This window comes from Leptosomus discolor, chromosome 1 (assembly GCF_034619465.1).
Source record: "Leptosomus discolor isolate bLepDis1 chromosome 1, bLepDis1.hap2, whole genome shotgun sequence".
Classification (NCBI taxonomy): domain Eukaryota; kingdom Metazoa; phylum Chordata; class Aves; order Leptosomiformes; family Leptosomidae; genus Leptosomus; species Leptosomus discolor.
Window position 1 is genome coordinate 86,320,418 of NC_141391.1, and position 16,236 is coordinate 86,336,653.

General features: G+C 42.6%; 1 protein-coding gene across 1 annotated transcript in view; it reads left to right on the forward strand.

Moving 5' to 3' along the window:
- PPEF1 (protein phosphatase with EF-hand domain 1) overlaps window positions 1-15,925 on the forward strand; it is a 31,060-nt gene extending 15,135 nt beyond the window's left edge. Inside the window, exons 6-16 of the mRNA XM_086465163.1 lie at window positions 1,308-1,354; window positions 5,343-5,509; window positions 7,059-7,095; window positions 7,558-7,707; window positions 9,834-10,034; window positions 11,513-11,698; window positions 12,291-12,433; window positions 13,055-13,161; window positions 14,192-14,355; window positions 15,179-15,263; window positions 15,732-15,925. Coding sequence (XP_086321289.1) covers window positions 1,308-1,354; window positions 5,343-5,509; window positions 7,059-7,095; window positions 7,558-7,707; window positions 9,834-10,034; window positions 11,513-11,698; window positions 12,291-12,433; window positions 13,055-13,161; window positions 14,192-14,355; window positions 15,179-15,263; window positions 15,732-15,925 — 1,481 coding nt within the window. The remainder of the gene's footprint in view (window positions 1-1,307; window positions 1,355-5,342; window positions 5,510-7,058; window positions 7,096-7,557; window positions 7,708-9,833; window positions 10,035-11,512; window positions 11,699-12,290; window positions 12,434-13,054; window positions 13,162-14,191; window positions 14,356-15,178; window positions 15,264-15,731) is intronic.
- Window positions 15,926-16,236: the final 311 nt, after the last annotated feature.

Consider the following 16,236-nt stretch of genomic DNA (forward strand, 5'->3'; position numbering starts at 1 on the left):
TGTAAATTACAGATAAAGGGATGCAGTATCTTGGCTCACCACAGAACGCAGTAGCTGCAAAACAGAACAGTAATGGAGACATTAACTCTTGACAGCTAGCAGTGTGTGCTGTGTGTAACAGTAAAGTAGTATAAGGAAGGGTACTATGACACATACAAAACAAATAATGTTTTTTAAGATGTGGTTATGCACCTACTTTGATTGCCAGGAAAGGGTTTGTTTAAATGAGGTTTTATATAAACAATCATTTGTTAACCAAACTAACAAAACATCTCTCCAAACCAAGGAAACACAGATTCATACTCAAACACTACACAGCGTATTCTTACTAAGCAAAATGTACCTCCTCACGTTTGTATTGCATTTGCACTTTGTAAGCAGCATCTAAAGGGGTCCCTTTCCTGCCACATACAAAAGTAGTAGCTTTTGTAACTGGAAAGATCCTCTACAGAAGATTAAACCCCAATTTTTAGACATAATTGATGCAAAATGTTGATTTCCTTAAAATAAGTTATCCCTCTCCTCATTTTCTTTCAATTTCAAATTAATAATGTCGATTAAATATGCACCTGAAATGTTTGCATCCACATACATGATGAAAATTTATCATAGCCTGAAGGATTCCTTCGAGTGACTTCAGCAGTCTCATAATTAGTGAAAAGTTGCACAGAAAATATGTAGACAGGGTAAAAATGTCACTTCTCTTTTCTTACTCATGACTGGTGAAAGCCTATTATCACAAGATAGGTTTTGAAACCATTGTGTGCCTTTGTGGTGGAGAGTCACAGACGTGAGAAGGTTGGTTCTGTGAGCATGAAATTAAGTCATATCAAATCTTGCCTATAGTAATCAAAGCCTGGCCCTGAATCAGACTAATGTTCAGTTGTGCTGTATATAGTGGACTACTTAGTAAACTTAAACCTGTGAGTGTGTAGAAGTCTATCATATTTCTCAATGTCTTTCAGGGACATTTTCTGTTTTTCAGGTTCACAATATGTTTATTCATCTTACTCCCATTTCCCTGAGTGAATCTTTGGTGTGTGACTGGTCTGGCCTTCAGATTCAGCTGGAAAGACAAAAACTTTATGCAAGACAATTGTACACTCTTTTAAGTATTTAATTGCCAGATTTTACAAGCAGCTTCAGCACGTACCTTAAAATGAAGCTAATCTTAATACAAGGCAAATTACTAAGGAAAACATGGGGAAAAACTTCTTAGGTCTAATTCCAGTTTTATAATTTCAATTTTTTTCCTTCTCTATGAGAAAAAAAAAATAATTAAAAAGTCATGGTTTTATTTTCTGTAGGAGATTTGCATGGAAACCTGGATGATCTTTTGCTGATATTTTATAAGGTAAGTAGGTAGTCTGTAATGCAGCATTTTCACTTCACTACTTGTTGTTAAGAATACGTATTTATGTGTCTGATGATAGATTTATCACTGTTAGAACTGTACGTGCAACGTGCATTTACCACACACACAAATCCTGGAACAATTTGAATGGTGTTTTTGTCATACCTTTTCCTTCTCCGTATCCTCCTGCTCCCTGTGAAGGAGGAGATCCAAGAGATCTTTCTCTTCCTAAATGTTGAATTGGAGCATGAACCAAAACTTAAGAGGGTTCCTTGCAATGTCTGTAAAGTCCTGCCGCTGGTTTATATTCCATATTGACTAAAGTCTTCTAAAATCAGGAGCTACCTTAGTTCCTGACGTAACACTACACCATGGCTAATTCTGTCCCTCCAGAAAAAATGCAGAAGCTTTCATTTAGGCCTTCCATTGATACCTGCAAAGTGGGTTTTATTATTATTTGTTTACAGGAAACAACAAGGAATGCTATGTGTTTAAAAGCTTTTTAAGTCTTTGAAGCAATCACATAGTCTGCACAAAATGGAAATACCTTGGGCACCCTTTACATATCCTTGAAGAGCTAATCACTTTTTAATGTTAAAAAAGCATAGCTCTGTTTTACTGATGTGAAAAAAATTAAGCTCCAGGCTATCTTTTCCACAGTTGTATATTTAACTGAAGGTGCGGGAAATTTGCTACATTTAGCTTCACATTTATCTTTCGCATGAATCACCACCTTTCATTTAGCAGATACTCTCTTTGATTTGAGGTTTCCGGGGGAAAGGGTTTGTGTTTGATCCTTATACACACATTCATCTGCACTGAATGGAGACTGAAGTGAGCTAAACCAGGTGTTTAAATGATGTAATTCCTCCCCTGCTTCCAACTTTGTTACACTTCATCTGACACTTGTTGAATGGAAACTTGGTTGTTTTGCCCAAGTGCATACCTGAAGCCTGTTGAAGTATAATCAGACCTTTTTTCAGAGTTCTGCTTTTTCTTATTAACCAATTACATTTAGCTGGTCCTTGGCTTGCGGACTTTTAGCTGTTATTTTAAGTAGACAATCTTCCTTCTTGAAACTGGAATAAGAATATGATACAGATTGGATTCATACTCAGGACCAGGAATGGGAAAAAGAACTATTTTGAAGATAAGTGCTCAGGTGTATTTATATTTATATTTACAACTGCAGTCAGCCTGAATTCTACTCTTCTGCAATGAACGGAAGATGATTCTTTTCCCCCTCTCTAATGGATATTACAAAGAGAAAAAAAAAGTCTAAGCAAGGACTAAATCCTGACTTCAGCAAATTCAGAGCCAAAACTCCCACTGACTTCAGGGAGTAGAGTTTACCCCAGTCATTCTCTGTTAAGCTTCTAGGGAGTCCTTCCACCAAACTGAATAAAATAGACTGATATTTTGTCATTTCGAAGTGGTTGAGAAAATAGAGAGCACATGATAGAGCTGCTTAGTTATTTAGAAGGAAATTAAATGACACAGTATTTTCTGTCCCCTCTGAGCAGTTTACTCAGCCGAGCAGCGAACCCAGCGAACCTCTGGGATCCATTTTTTTCTGCTTCCTTAACTCTGTTTCAGTTGGAAGGGATTTCTTCCTCTGAGTCGGTATGAACCTCCCATAATCTTAAACAAGAGGGTGCAATCCTAAACAGTGCCATGAGGAGTGTATTGCTCTCAGGTCTGTGCAGAGCTGAAATAGCTGCTGAAGCATTTTGGAGGCCTGCATGCAGACCAGGCCCCTTGAACGTAGGGCTCCGGGCGGGGAACTTTTATCACAGCGCTTTTACTAACTGCCAACAGCAAACACACAGAAGCTAGTAATCTACAGCTTACCAATACAACGCTGGTTGTAACAGTGCATACACTACTTAAACCTGGTTTGGGGGAGGCTAAGATAATTACTTTTTGTTCTTAATAGCCAGCTTGTAAGGTTGGTTCAGTCCCTGCATTAATCTCCATTAAATTACAGCATTTCCTGAAATTCCTTGAAACCCCTGAATTTTACATTATGTATTGCTAAGCTGGATTGTTAAATGGATGCTGTGGATAGAAATAGCCTGAAGCTGTAGAAAATGCAAACGACAAACGGAAGTTAATTAATCACTAACCCAGCAGATACAGTAACGATGCCCAGCAGCAAGTTGCTAATCATTAGAGGGCCTTGTTCACCTCTTTGACATGTCAGAGCCTTTAATTTAGTTTTGCTATTATTGTTGGTCAAAACCAGAGAAAACGAGATAAAATCTTCGCATTAGTGTGGAATGAACCTAAAATGTCACATTGAGTTGGAAGTCCAAAACAAACTCATTTAAAACTAGGAGTTGTGGGTAATCTTTTCCAAAAGAAGAGTGATAGTCTGGAACGTGCTTCAGCAGATCTGTCTTTCCATGAGGACTGCAGTTACAGAGAGGCTGTGCGTACACTGATGATCTGCTGCTGATTCACATGCCTGTTGGTTATCAGGAAAAGCTTTTGTTAATTCATCTTTCCAGGAGCTGCTGCTGGGTCTCTGCTTTCTGTTCCACTCCTGAAATCCATCCTTTCATTTTTAAAACCACTACATCCCACTGCATTAGCAGAGTCTCATAAATTGCCACTCTTGTGAGCACAGAGCAACCACAGGCCTCTTCTAAGTTAACTTGGAGAGAGCTGGGGAGAGGCTACGGCAAGAGCCAAGCAAGCCATATTTACAGCAGTCAGGATTGAGCCACTGCGGGAATCGAGAGACCAGGATTCACTACTTTATCCTGACATAACAGCATAGGACACTGATTGGGACAAAAAGGATATTTCCTGATAGATTGAAATTAAATGTTTAATTGAGTCCCTGGCCAAATCATGCATCCTGCAATAAACCTGCGAAGGCAGTACACCAGGGATGCCATAGGCACATAGGAAATGCTGGACACTGACACAGCAGCTATAATCAGGAAGTGTGATGTCTTGCAATGCTGCCAAACCTGTTAAGAGTGGCTTCCACAGGTGTAATGTGATAACGTAGATGTTCTATTGATAATTCTTCTGCATGCCAATTGTGAAAACAAGGTTTGTTTTTTTCCCTGGCAAGTCAAAATTGAAATAGTATTACTGACACTCGTGATTGGCAATGAGGAAGCTACACATAGCTGCTGCTGTACTTTCTGTAAGCTGATGGCACCCACTGATGTGCTGATAACTGATCTACTGAAACACACCATCAATTCACAATAGTACCTTTTGATAAGTCACCATTCATAATAAAGCATTGCTCTGTATCTTCAGAAAAAAAAGTAAGGAAAGAAATACCTGTAGGTACAGCCTCTCAGGTTTGTGAGTGTTCAGGTGTATCTTTACCGGGGGGGGGGGGGCAAAGTGCAATGCGAGTACAATTTGAGTAGTGCTTTCAGGATTAAAGCAACTGGAATCAAGTTCTTCAGAGTTCTGTATTAAGATTTTATGTCCTCTGGACTACAATCTTTCTCAGGAGTTTTGGAAGTGTACACTGCAAACAATGTAAATACATGAAATCCATTTTCTTACTGTGTAAGGAAACATAAGGACCTTCAGGCTTGTGTCAGAAAGTAGTTTTTCATGGATTTCTCATCTTCCATTCAAAATGAATGATTCTGTTCTATTTGCAAGTGCATAACTTCCTAGCAGCATTTGCATTAATAGGAAAGTATATTTTATTACAAGAATAATGTGTCTTTTGGTCCCTTTCAATTTAATTTAATAGGTAGAGGAAAGGATTAGAGACAGCATCATAAGAACAGCTAGAGAGGTCATCTTTTCTCTGATGGCTCATGTAGGTTGTTCTGATATGGAGGGTTTTGTTCTAAGCAGTGGAAATAAATGCTGCGGTTTAGATCTCTGTATTATACAGGTTTTTTTGCAGATTTTCTAGCAATGTGATCTCATTTAAATGTTATTTCCTTTATTACAGTAGCATAGCAGTGTCTCTAAATGTCCTTGGCTTTGTTTCCTTCTGCAGAATGGTCTGCCTTCAGAACAAAACTGTTACGTCTTTAACGGTGATTTCGTTGACAGAGGGAAGAATTCTATGGAAATACTTATAATCCTGTTTGCATTTCTTCTTATCTACCCCAATGATTTACACCTGAACAGAGGAAACCATGAAGACTACGTCATGAACGTGAGGTAGATTTTAGGGGGCAGGGGGGAGTATCTGGCCTTTCACTAGAAATGTTGGAGCTTTTTAATGCTACTTTAGCCACTGCGGCACTCTAAATCAGAAATAATGTTTTATTAGGTATTTGGGTGTAGCTTTGCACCTTTGAGATGTGTGAGGGGGGCATAGAACATCCCCACTACACCAAACACCTGAACAGGAGTCATATCTCGTCTCTGACCTAATCACAGCCCATTGAAGTCAATGGGCTCAGTGCAGCTTCCAGAGTATCAAATTTGGGCAAGGGGGATGGATGGAAGGATGGTATTTTAGCTAAAGCATCGGCTTTTTTCATAGCATAGCAAAAGACATGATAGGACGCAATGTAACCGAACTGGTAAACCAGGAGCTGGTATTTCACTTAACTTTAGACTGAGGTGTCACTTCCCAGACACAAGGGGCAGGTGAATACCCTAGCTTCTACACAGTGGAGGTCCACTAGTTGAGAGGTGGCAGTTTGCCCCACTGCAGGAGCAGCTGAGGCTCTGTTTTCTGGTACAGACATTTGTACGCAGCTGTACAGCGGTGCCAAGGGAGCAAGCACAGCCAGTGTCTCTGGCTGTGGTGATATTGTGACTTGTAGACAAAATCATCTCACAGATGTGAGAAGAACTCCTTAGTCCTAGTCCCTGCAATTCTAAGCCACCCCAGTAAGTCCTAGGGTGACTGGCTGGTGGGTAACCTGCTGTGTACCCCTTCTTATCATTTGATGGGTGCACACAGACTGTGTTGCTGTTTTGACACAAGCATAAACCTCGGTTAGAGGCCCATGTTCAAATCCTATTGATGATCCATGTAAGAGAATCAGTTTCACATGACACTTCCTTTTTCAGCACTTAATTTAAAAAAAAACCCAAACCACCATAAACCAAGATCAGTTACTTTGTCTACAGGGTAGGAAAATTACCACCCCAAATAGTGGAAAATACTAAGTAAGTCTGTGATGGTAGACAGTGCAAAGATGCATTCCTCTGTGTGGCTCTTCACTGGGCATTTTGATTAGCAGCGCTGCACATCGGTAAACCTGAAAGCTGAGAGTCAGGGTGTTGTGAAAATGCCCCTTGCACCAAGGATATCTTGGCGTTACAGGAATGAGGTATCAAAATCCTTGTCCCATGTGGGGGAAAAGACACGATAGACAACATTGTCTAATAAAGTGGAGTGATTCAGGACAAAAACTCTGTGGAGGTTTTGTGCGAATTTTTGCCTATCATCAATTAGGGTCCTTTGAAATGTCTTTCTGGTACCTAAAAGATAAAACTGCTAAGCTATTTCATTCAGATGTGACAAAGGCCACTTAATAATTATTGGTCTTGATTCTGTTCCTGATCTTTTGTATATACAAGAAATCGGTTTAACTCAATTCTTGAGACAGAGCAGAAGAAAACACATTTAAACTGAGGTGAGACAGAATGGCAGGAGAAAAAGGGGGCTAGAAAACTGGCAAACACTAGAGCGCAGAAAGTCATGCAGAAGGGGGTACTGAAAACCAGTTCATAAATGCTGTCCTATTTTCAGATATGGCTTCACAAAAGAAGTTTCAAAGAAGTACAAGGTAAGATTCCTCCTCCTTCCCCAGTATTTTCTTTGTAGTCTTACACATGTAAAATGAAACCTATATAAACAAGGAAACTTCCAGCCGGTTTATTTAGGTGTAATACAGAATGACTTTAGTAACATAGTTGAAATTATTTTGGATTATCAGTGGAATAACTGACAAAACAATTTTAAGTGTTAGCCTTCTGTGCTCAGAGACCTATGGGATGAAATAAATAACATCCGTAAGGCGACTCTAGAACACAGAAAGAGGTGAACGTGAAAGAAAACCGAAATGCTACAGAGGCAATCAAATGGCCCTAAAGTAAATGTCAGAACACGTTTGTCAGTGTTACAGTTCAGGGTGTCACTTGGATGGAACTGTTCAAACAGACTGTGGCAGACACTTCAGCAAAATTGTGAACTTAGAAGCAACAAAATCTGCCAGAAAGAGGATCTAATATAAGAGTATGTTTTACAGGACCATGGGAAACAGATTCTGTGTCTTCTGCGAGACGTCTTTAGCTGGCTTCCTCTTGCCACTATAATTGATAGCAAAGTTCTTATCCTACACGGAGGGATTTCAGACACCACAGATTTGGATTTCCTGAACACACTTGAGAGAAATAAGGTAAGAGATCATCTTTATGTGGGGGTAATTTTGTTTTCTTTAAAAAATTTAGCAGTACAAATGCTAAGATCAAATTGCATCAGGAAAGGAAATAGCTGCTGTATAAGGCATGTAAGGAAAAAAGAATCTTGTTTTTCTTCAAAATCAGTGTTTAGGAGGGAAGGTTTCAGTAGGTGTGGGGAGCCAATTGTTTGGCTGTTGTGAAATAACATGGGTCTTTTGACTTTAAAATAGCTAAAAACACTTTAGATGCCTCCTTCCTGCAGTGATGACGCATTACTCAGAAAGCACGAAAAGTACTTAATTCTGAGGCATTTCCAAACACTTTAGAAATCAATCTAGCCACAGCTTTCTAGCACTGCCTTTTGTCCCAGGGCTGTGCTTATGCCATCTGTTGTGTGGGGGAAGTTCTCCACCTGTGAGGCGCTCCTGCCGAGCTTTGCATATGTGGGAGAGACTTTCCAGCAGGACCAAAATTCAAGACCTGACCTTGAGAAAACAGAAACTACTGCTTTTCAGGGATTTAGAAGACAGAAACGTTCATTTTTTCCTGAAATGGTGAGCAACCACAGCTCTTTCAAATCAGTGGAAAATGGGGTGGGATTTGGTCTCGATTTGGACAAGTAAATTGAGATGTCTGCTTGTGATCGGGGTGCTTAGGCTCCTTATAACCAATGGAGATCCAGGAGATCTGGTGGAGATCCACATCGTATCATTGCTCAGACAGAGCTCTCCAGTGCTGTTCATGGAAGTACCCCATAGCCTAGGGTTGTCCCCTCTGGCCTTTGCCTGCCTCTGGAGAAAGTCTTCACAGGTCTCCTCCAGCAGTCTCCTTTAGGTCTGATTCATATCTGCCCACCTCATGCTAGTTCACAGACGTGGTAGAGCATCCCAGATTGCGCGAGATTCCTATGCTTAAGCATCCGTGTGTATCTTGTCATTAGTGTCTGTGGCATCTAGAGCTATTTCTGCCATCCTGTTTTCTAATGCAGAAGTAAATGCTTTACAGGACAGTCTGTAAAGACTGGTGTAACAGGTGTATCTCTGTTTTTTGAAGATGTGAACAAGGGCAATGCATCCTTCTGGTCATCGGAGTCTAGGCTCCATTGGCTGTACCACTCTACACTAAAATTGGGTGCCTACAGATGTACGTGTCTTAACTGTGAGCAGAGTTCTGCCCACGCTTTCACCCAGGCTGGGCTCAGCGTGATACTGATGCGGTATCTGTGAAATGCAGAATTAACAGGTCAAAGTTGCTGCCACAGGAGAGCGTTGCTTAATGAGACATGTGTGGGCCACAGCTCGGGGCAGTATCACTCAAGGCCAACTGATGTATTTTAATTGGAACAGCTGGCAACTGACAGGTCTTAAACACCGGTCAGTGCACTGGGGAATAACCCAGTGTTTCGCATTTTGTTTTGCATTAGTCCTTTTCTTTGTTAAAGAGTAGAATTTGGGGGGGTGGGTATTGTTGGTGGGGTTTTATTTTTGTTCTGGAAATGAGCTAGTATGAGAAAATTTCAAATGCAAAGATACTCCCTGGAGAAGCGTCTATATTATCGGGCACTCATGGAGCCATAGCACACAGCTCTAAAAAAGCAAAAGCCCGTGCATATTGGAGGAAGCTGATTTAACAATAAAAAGGCCTGATGTAATACTTCGTCAATTTCACTGTTACCCTCCCGATAGTCCATTTATTTTAGCCAAATTAGCCTAGCACCATGCTGCTGTATCACAACAGCAGTGAATGCAGTTTCATCTTCAGTACAGCATGTGGGTATATTTTCAGTTTTCAGTGAAGCTGGGCACTTACATGTCATCCCTGAGCCCAGACTGCACTTGCTGTATAGTGAGACCTTATGATGGACTGTGGCTTGGAATGAGTCTGTGCGTCCGGGTAAGAACATGAGAGCAGCTCTAAAGAGGCTGGTCACTGATAGGCATAAAGCAAAATTTCTGCAAGTGCCAAACACCTGCAGCTTCCACCAAACCTGTGAGTTCAGGACATTATGAGAGTTCAATATTGAGTGAGTACAGGACATAGAAACTGATGTGCCTTTCAGCTGACATCTCTGTACCATCTTTATGTTCTGGTAACTCTTTCAAATTTATCGTTTTTTTTAAAGTTGAAATCTTTGATGCGGCCACCGAAGTCAGTGAGAGACAGACAAGACCAAGTGAAGGAAAGAATTCCCGCAACCAGACCCAGTAAACACTTTGCCAACCAGAATGTTGCAGGGAAAACACAACGCATCTCTTCATCGGGCTCCACTGAGCCTTCAGGCTCAAATTTGCCTCCAGACCCTGCCCTGAAGGAATGGAAACAAGTAGGTGAAACCGAAGACGGACTGATACCGAACCTCTCCTGCACAAAACCAGCAGGTGCTCTGTTCAGGCAGTATGTCTGAGTCCGAGGGAACTGTCTCTTAATAAGAAACCCATCCTTCTTGGGAGTATACTAGGTACCAAATACCTACTACTAGGTATTTGGATGCTTTTTGTAGACCTGGTAATAAAGGCTTGTGGTTTTATACCTTACTAGTACAATTTACCCAGTGTTTTCTTTTCTTAGCGGTTAGGAGGATGCAACTGCTGGGTATGAAATGTGTTTGCATGCCCTCATGTGGTCGGATCTGTTGGTACATGCGCGATTGTCAGTTTAAATAGGTCAGACTTTGCAACTGTTGGTGATAGTGAGCACCTTGTTTTGGCTGTGGTTTTAGCAGCTGAATGCTGATACTGTCCAAAAAAACCCCAACTCCTGAGACTTACAGGCTGATTACTCCAGAGTGGGAAGTTTTTCTCCTCTGGCTGTTCATTTCCTCTGGAATATTAGAGCTCTTGTCGTACTGTAATTTAATAAATTGTGACAATTTGAAAAGATTAATTTGCTTCAGTTTAGAAGCTCAAAATTGAGTTTTATGCAAGTTTACTTTTCTGAGCTTCTCTTCAGACAACTGCTTTAAGGGGCAGACAGTTTTCTTTTGCTTCTTGAGAAGCAAAACTATTATCTGAAAACGTGATTTCCCGACACCTGTCTGACCTACAAACTACCATAATGCGCACAAGCAACCCCCTCAAAATTTGGCACTACCCAGCTAACCAAGTGTCCACTGAGCCACGCTCATGAACATGAAGTGGAATGTGTTAGTGTAAACCTTGTCCAGTGAGGTTTAAACAAACACATTTTGCCTAATGTTTGCTCCTGACTACAATTACTAGGTTAGGTGACTTTAAACCATGATAATTCATCCTCAAGTCTGAATCCTGCTAAAACACTAATATGTAAAATGTTGTTTTGAAACATGAACTAGCCAAAGGCAATAAAGCCAAAGGCAACTCTTGTCGTGTTTAGAGCCAGCACTCCCAAGCTTAGTTTAGGTAAAACCACCGACCCATGTGGTTATCAGGGCTGTGCTGGAAAACAGAAAATGCCTCTCACACCTACATGTGAAGGCAGCAGCTTTTGCTCTCTTTGACATAGCCCCGGTACCACTCCTGATGCACCTTCCCGAGTCTGGCAACCTCAGCTGTCAAAGGCGGTACATTTCTGAAATGATATTTCATCGGAAAAAAAGTTCATCCAAAATGTAGATAATGTTTCTTAAGAAAAGTGGAACAAAAGTTTCAGACCAAAAGAACGCCCTGCTGAGAGGAGGGAAGAAAACACAAGCCCTACTTGTTAGCTCAGGTGTGTTTTCTCCCTGTACTGTGGGGATTTTGCTATGGCCAGTGCTTCAGCCAGCCATAGCCTGTCAGTCCTCCCTAGTATTGGTCTTCACTTGCTTGAGTTTGCTCTTTATAGATCCTTGACATTCTCTGGAGTGATCCAAGAAGCCAAAATGGCTGTGCACCAAACAAGCGCCGGGGAGGAGGTTGTTACTTTGGTCCTGATGTCACTGCCAAGCTGTTTGAAAGGTACCATCTGAAGATGCTCATCAGGTCTCATGAATTTAAGCCGGAAGGTTATGAGATCAGTCACGATGGGAAGGTAAGATGCTTCCATATAAAGCAGAATTCTCCTGTGAATTTCACAGGCATATCCACAGTAGATCTGTCTGCAAAGTTAATTAAAATGGGTTTGGGGGAATTGTGTGCTAGATAGATGTTCGAACAAATTACGGAGTTGTGGCAAACAACATCCTTTACAGCTTCAGGGAGTGGGGAGTGGCTTATTATTCGTGTGAAAATAAATTAATATCAACAAAATCCCTGAGGAGAGTTGTGAGTAAATACAGTGCAAGAGGTGCTCTAAGGCTCTAGAAGCCTTTTAACTTACTTCCTCTTCTGGCCCTGCTTTCTGACATGCTGTATCAGGAGGCCAGCAAGAATCCTGTAACCCAGGTCTACCTTAGGGAGAGGTTTCTGCTAAACAGCATGTTACATCACAGTGCCCTCTGAAGGGAAGACTTCCCGTGACAGGCCAAAAATACAGGCCTGTGCGAGTGATTCGGTGAACAGCACAGTTTTTATATGCAGACACTTGATCTTGTAACCAGCATGTTTTTCTAAGCTCAGTTTCAGAAATCAGTCTCAAGAAGAGTTGTTCTAGCCAATCCAGTTTCTTTGTTTCCTGTGAGCAGGTTATCACTATATTTTCTGCCTCTAACTATTACGAAGAGGGGAGCAACCGGGGAGCGTACATCAAACTGAATCCTGAACTGATTCCTCGGTTTGTACAGTATCAAGTCAGCAAGTACACACGCAGGCAGAACCTTCGGGAGAGGTAAAGCTGTGTGTTGTATGCAGTGCGCGTGTACTCACTTAGCGCGTGAGAACCTGCCACAAATCTATAGCTCGATTGAATAATTGAATAGCCATCCATTTTTCTCAGTTTTCCCTGTTTTCCTATTTTACAATTTAAAAATTAATACAGCAGACAAAACATGTTCTAAGTGCTCTAACTTGGTTTCCGGGGAAACTCCCATAGGTAATTACACACGGTAAGTGGTTAGAACAGACAATTGTCAGGGATGCGTAAAGGGTCTGCACCTGTCTGTCAGGTCTGCTTTAAGGCTGCAGCGTTAATCTGGACAAATCCTGTTATGAATTGAGTCCAAAAAGTTTATCATGACAGCTTTGCCATGCCTAGCACTGTGGTCAGATTTACTAAAGCAAAGCAGCTTAGAATTACCTGCATAAACTCGATTATCTCATAAGTTCAGATTATTCTTACGGGGCTTTGTTTGTTTTATTGGTTTTGGGGTTTTTTCCCCCAGTGTTGTTTCAGGATGACCCTAAACATACTATTAAAGGATATAAGAATTTGATAATGAATGTTGAAAAGCGTAAAATGCTGGAGGATTTAAATCCTTTAATGATCTGCTCTGCATTTTTTTCCTTCTAGGGTGGGTACAATTGAATCATCTGCCTTAAAGTCCCTACGAGAGAAGATTTACGCTCACAGATCTGAACTCACTAGTGCGTTTGCACAGTATGACCTCAACGGCACAGGTAACACTGCCTCGCTGTCCAGCTGCCACCGTGGGGAAAACAGCTTCCGGGGGGGGGGGGGGCGAGGGGCAGCAGGACAAACCCCACGGAGAGCGGTCCTGCCCGCCAGTGTAAGGCTGGAGGGCAGCAGAGGCTGGTTGAACATAAGAATGTTCTTCCTGACCAGACAGGAGGAGGAGAGGTGTTAGCAAGTGCTTGAGCCCAGAAATCAACTTGAGGGGGTGAAGCTTTAATAGGAAGAAGAAAACAACTGAAACACATGAGCAAATAAGGAAACGGTGTTTGTGGCTGGGCAGAGAGTTGGGGCAGGCAAACCCGGCTCCAGGAGCTCAAAGGTTACCGCCTTCACTTAGGAGTGTCTTCAGAAGTTGTCAGACAGGGAACTGGGGTCTCAGGTGAGGGGGAACTGGGGTCTCAGGTGAGGGGGAACTGGTCTCCTCCTGAGCCTGGGAGGCACCTGGGGAAAGCTGAGTGGCTATGCCACTAGCAGACACACACTCACCCATCAGCTGAAGAGAAGTCAGGTAAACTGATACATGAGCTTTCTATGTAGGCTCCAGGAGTTGATGATTTCTAGCACAAACACAACTTCTACTCATGATGGCTTCTCACTTGACTAGGTTGTCATCGGTGCCCCTAAAAGGGCAATCCATAACGTGACGGTACTGTTCCTTTGGCCACTGAACATATTTCACATATTTCTGTCTTGTTGGGTTTTCAGCCACGTATGTCTCTAGTTGCAGCTCAGCTCAAATCTGAAGTACTCTTCATGGCATAATCCCGTTTTCTCAAGAGGCAGTAAAACATGCTGAACATCATAATAGCATCACAAAGTTGTTGAGGCTGGAAGGGGCCTGTGGAAATGTCTAGTCCAACCCCCCTGCTCACTGTTACGAGGGTTTTTATCCCCAGGTTAGAAGAAAATATTTATGTTTTGCAACTGTTCTTAAAAACGGCAGAAGGCCTGCTGGTGACTGATGTGTGCTGTGTCACGTACCGCTTGTAACCACGAACTGACCCCTTCTGGCAGGCAGGATTTCTGTCAACGACTGGGCTGCAGCGATGGAGTCCGTCCTACAGCTGGACCTGCCCTGGAGGATGCTGCGCTCTCAGTTAGCACAGATGAACCCAGATGGAGAAGTTGACTACATGTCATGTTTTTACGATTTGAAAATAGGTCAACCTACAAAAGAGGTAAGGAGGAAAACGCCTCCTTGCAAATCTTGGAGGAACAGCTTTTGGCGCAACTTGAGGCACAAGACAGTGGTTTGGCCAATCAGGTAGACAGCTACAGCTGAACTAGTTGCCAGGCTTCCTTTTATAGTCACTGGAGGGAAATAAGCACAGCTAGGGTACGAATCGTCATTCCCTGCTAAGGTAGATGCTTAAAATAGGTTGGATGAATCACATGCTAGAACTGCTTCTTACTTTCCGTTGACTCTCAAGGGCGTTTAGATAACGTATCTGAGGAAATGCGACAAATCCGACCCAGAGCACTCAACCCTCACTCTTGGAGATGAACTTTTCAAATGTGCTCCAGAGCCAATTCACGCACCAGTAGGAGGAGTCACATTTGTAGATGGACCTTCACATGCTTAATGGTAGCTGAGGTCTCTGCAAAGTCCAGCTGTCACCCAGCGGCTGCACAGCGCTTTGGTACTCGGTTCTCTGCACAGCAGGATCCGTTCATGCACGCACAGCAAAAGCTTTGTGTGAGCGCCTGGCATACAGCATCACAGCATCTCCCCTAGGTTATCCTTATTTCCACAAATAATGACTGAGCGTAGGAGGTGTGAAGGCTCCTTCCCCCCCGCCCTCCCATCTGAAAGTGGCAGGTTTTAGCTGATTATTCCTCAGGGCAAGACACAAAGTACTATTCCAGGGAACTCAAGCATAAGGAGTTTTTTAAAAACATTTGACAAGTTAAACTGGGAAAATACATTTGGGTAGTACATACTCTGTGGGTTAGACTAAAACCAAGGTCTGAATGGTTTCCTGCATGTGACTTCAAACCCAGGTTCAGCCAGCTTTGGTGGAAACACTGTGCAGATACAGAAAGGATCTGGAGATCATCTTTAACGCCATTGACAAAGATCACTCAGGTAAGGCCAGGTAACTCCCTGTACCAGCTCTGGGAAACCTATACTGGTTATCTGTCCCCACTGTTTCCTCCTTAAGGCTTCTAAATATAGAGGAACCAGAGGTGACGTCATTTTTCCAGTTTAGTGAAGACTAATTTAAGCAGTCAGGCTGTAACCATATAAGGGACAGCACACAAAGCCTCACTTAGGAAAAAATTCTCACATATCCCATCTCCAGTACTGGCTTCACTTTTCTGGGGGCTTTTTCTCCCTTCCCCTCTCTCAGTGTTTAGTGCTTTCTCAGTTCCACTGGTGAAAGCGTTAGATCATTACCTGAAGTAAAAACATACTTCAGTCACGGAATCACAACACGCAGCCAAGCCACGGGAGGCAGGTAACGATCTGGCAGTGAAGGGGTGCGCATGCACGCGGGTGTGCGGGAAGGGGAAGCCACAGTGGCAAAAGCGACCTGCTGTCTGTCTCCTTTAGGTCTGATTTCTCTTGAGGAGTTTGGCCAGACATGGAAACTCTTCACCTCCCACCTGGGCATTGACGTAGGTGATGAATCCCTTGACAAGTTAGTCCTCAGCATAGACCACAACAGAGATGGCCACATCGACTTCAATGAATTTTTAGAGGCCTTTCATGTGGTTCATAGACTAGAGAAAAAGGCAAACTCGTGAGAAGGCAGAACGTCTCGTGGGCTGCCTTGGAAGCTCACCCTCCTGTCACGAGCCAAAAGCAGTCTGGGACGCCAGGTTCCAGGCTGGCAAACGGTAAATGGGCTGCTCGCTAGGGTAAGCACTGCGGTCACTGCGTAAGCCTTTATTTAGTCCCTTCTGGATGGTATAAACCTGCCTGTAATGAGACAGAAGAGACAAACCCCAATATTTACTGTAGTATTATTACCGTGTCACGGCCACATCAGTGCCTCACAATTTGTCCCCACCCTTGGTGGCATCTCCCCCATCAACCCAATCTGTGACCACTGCCA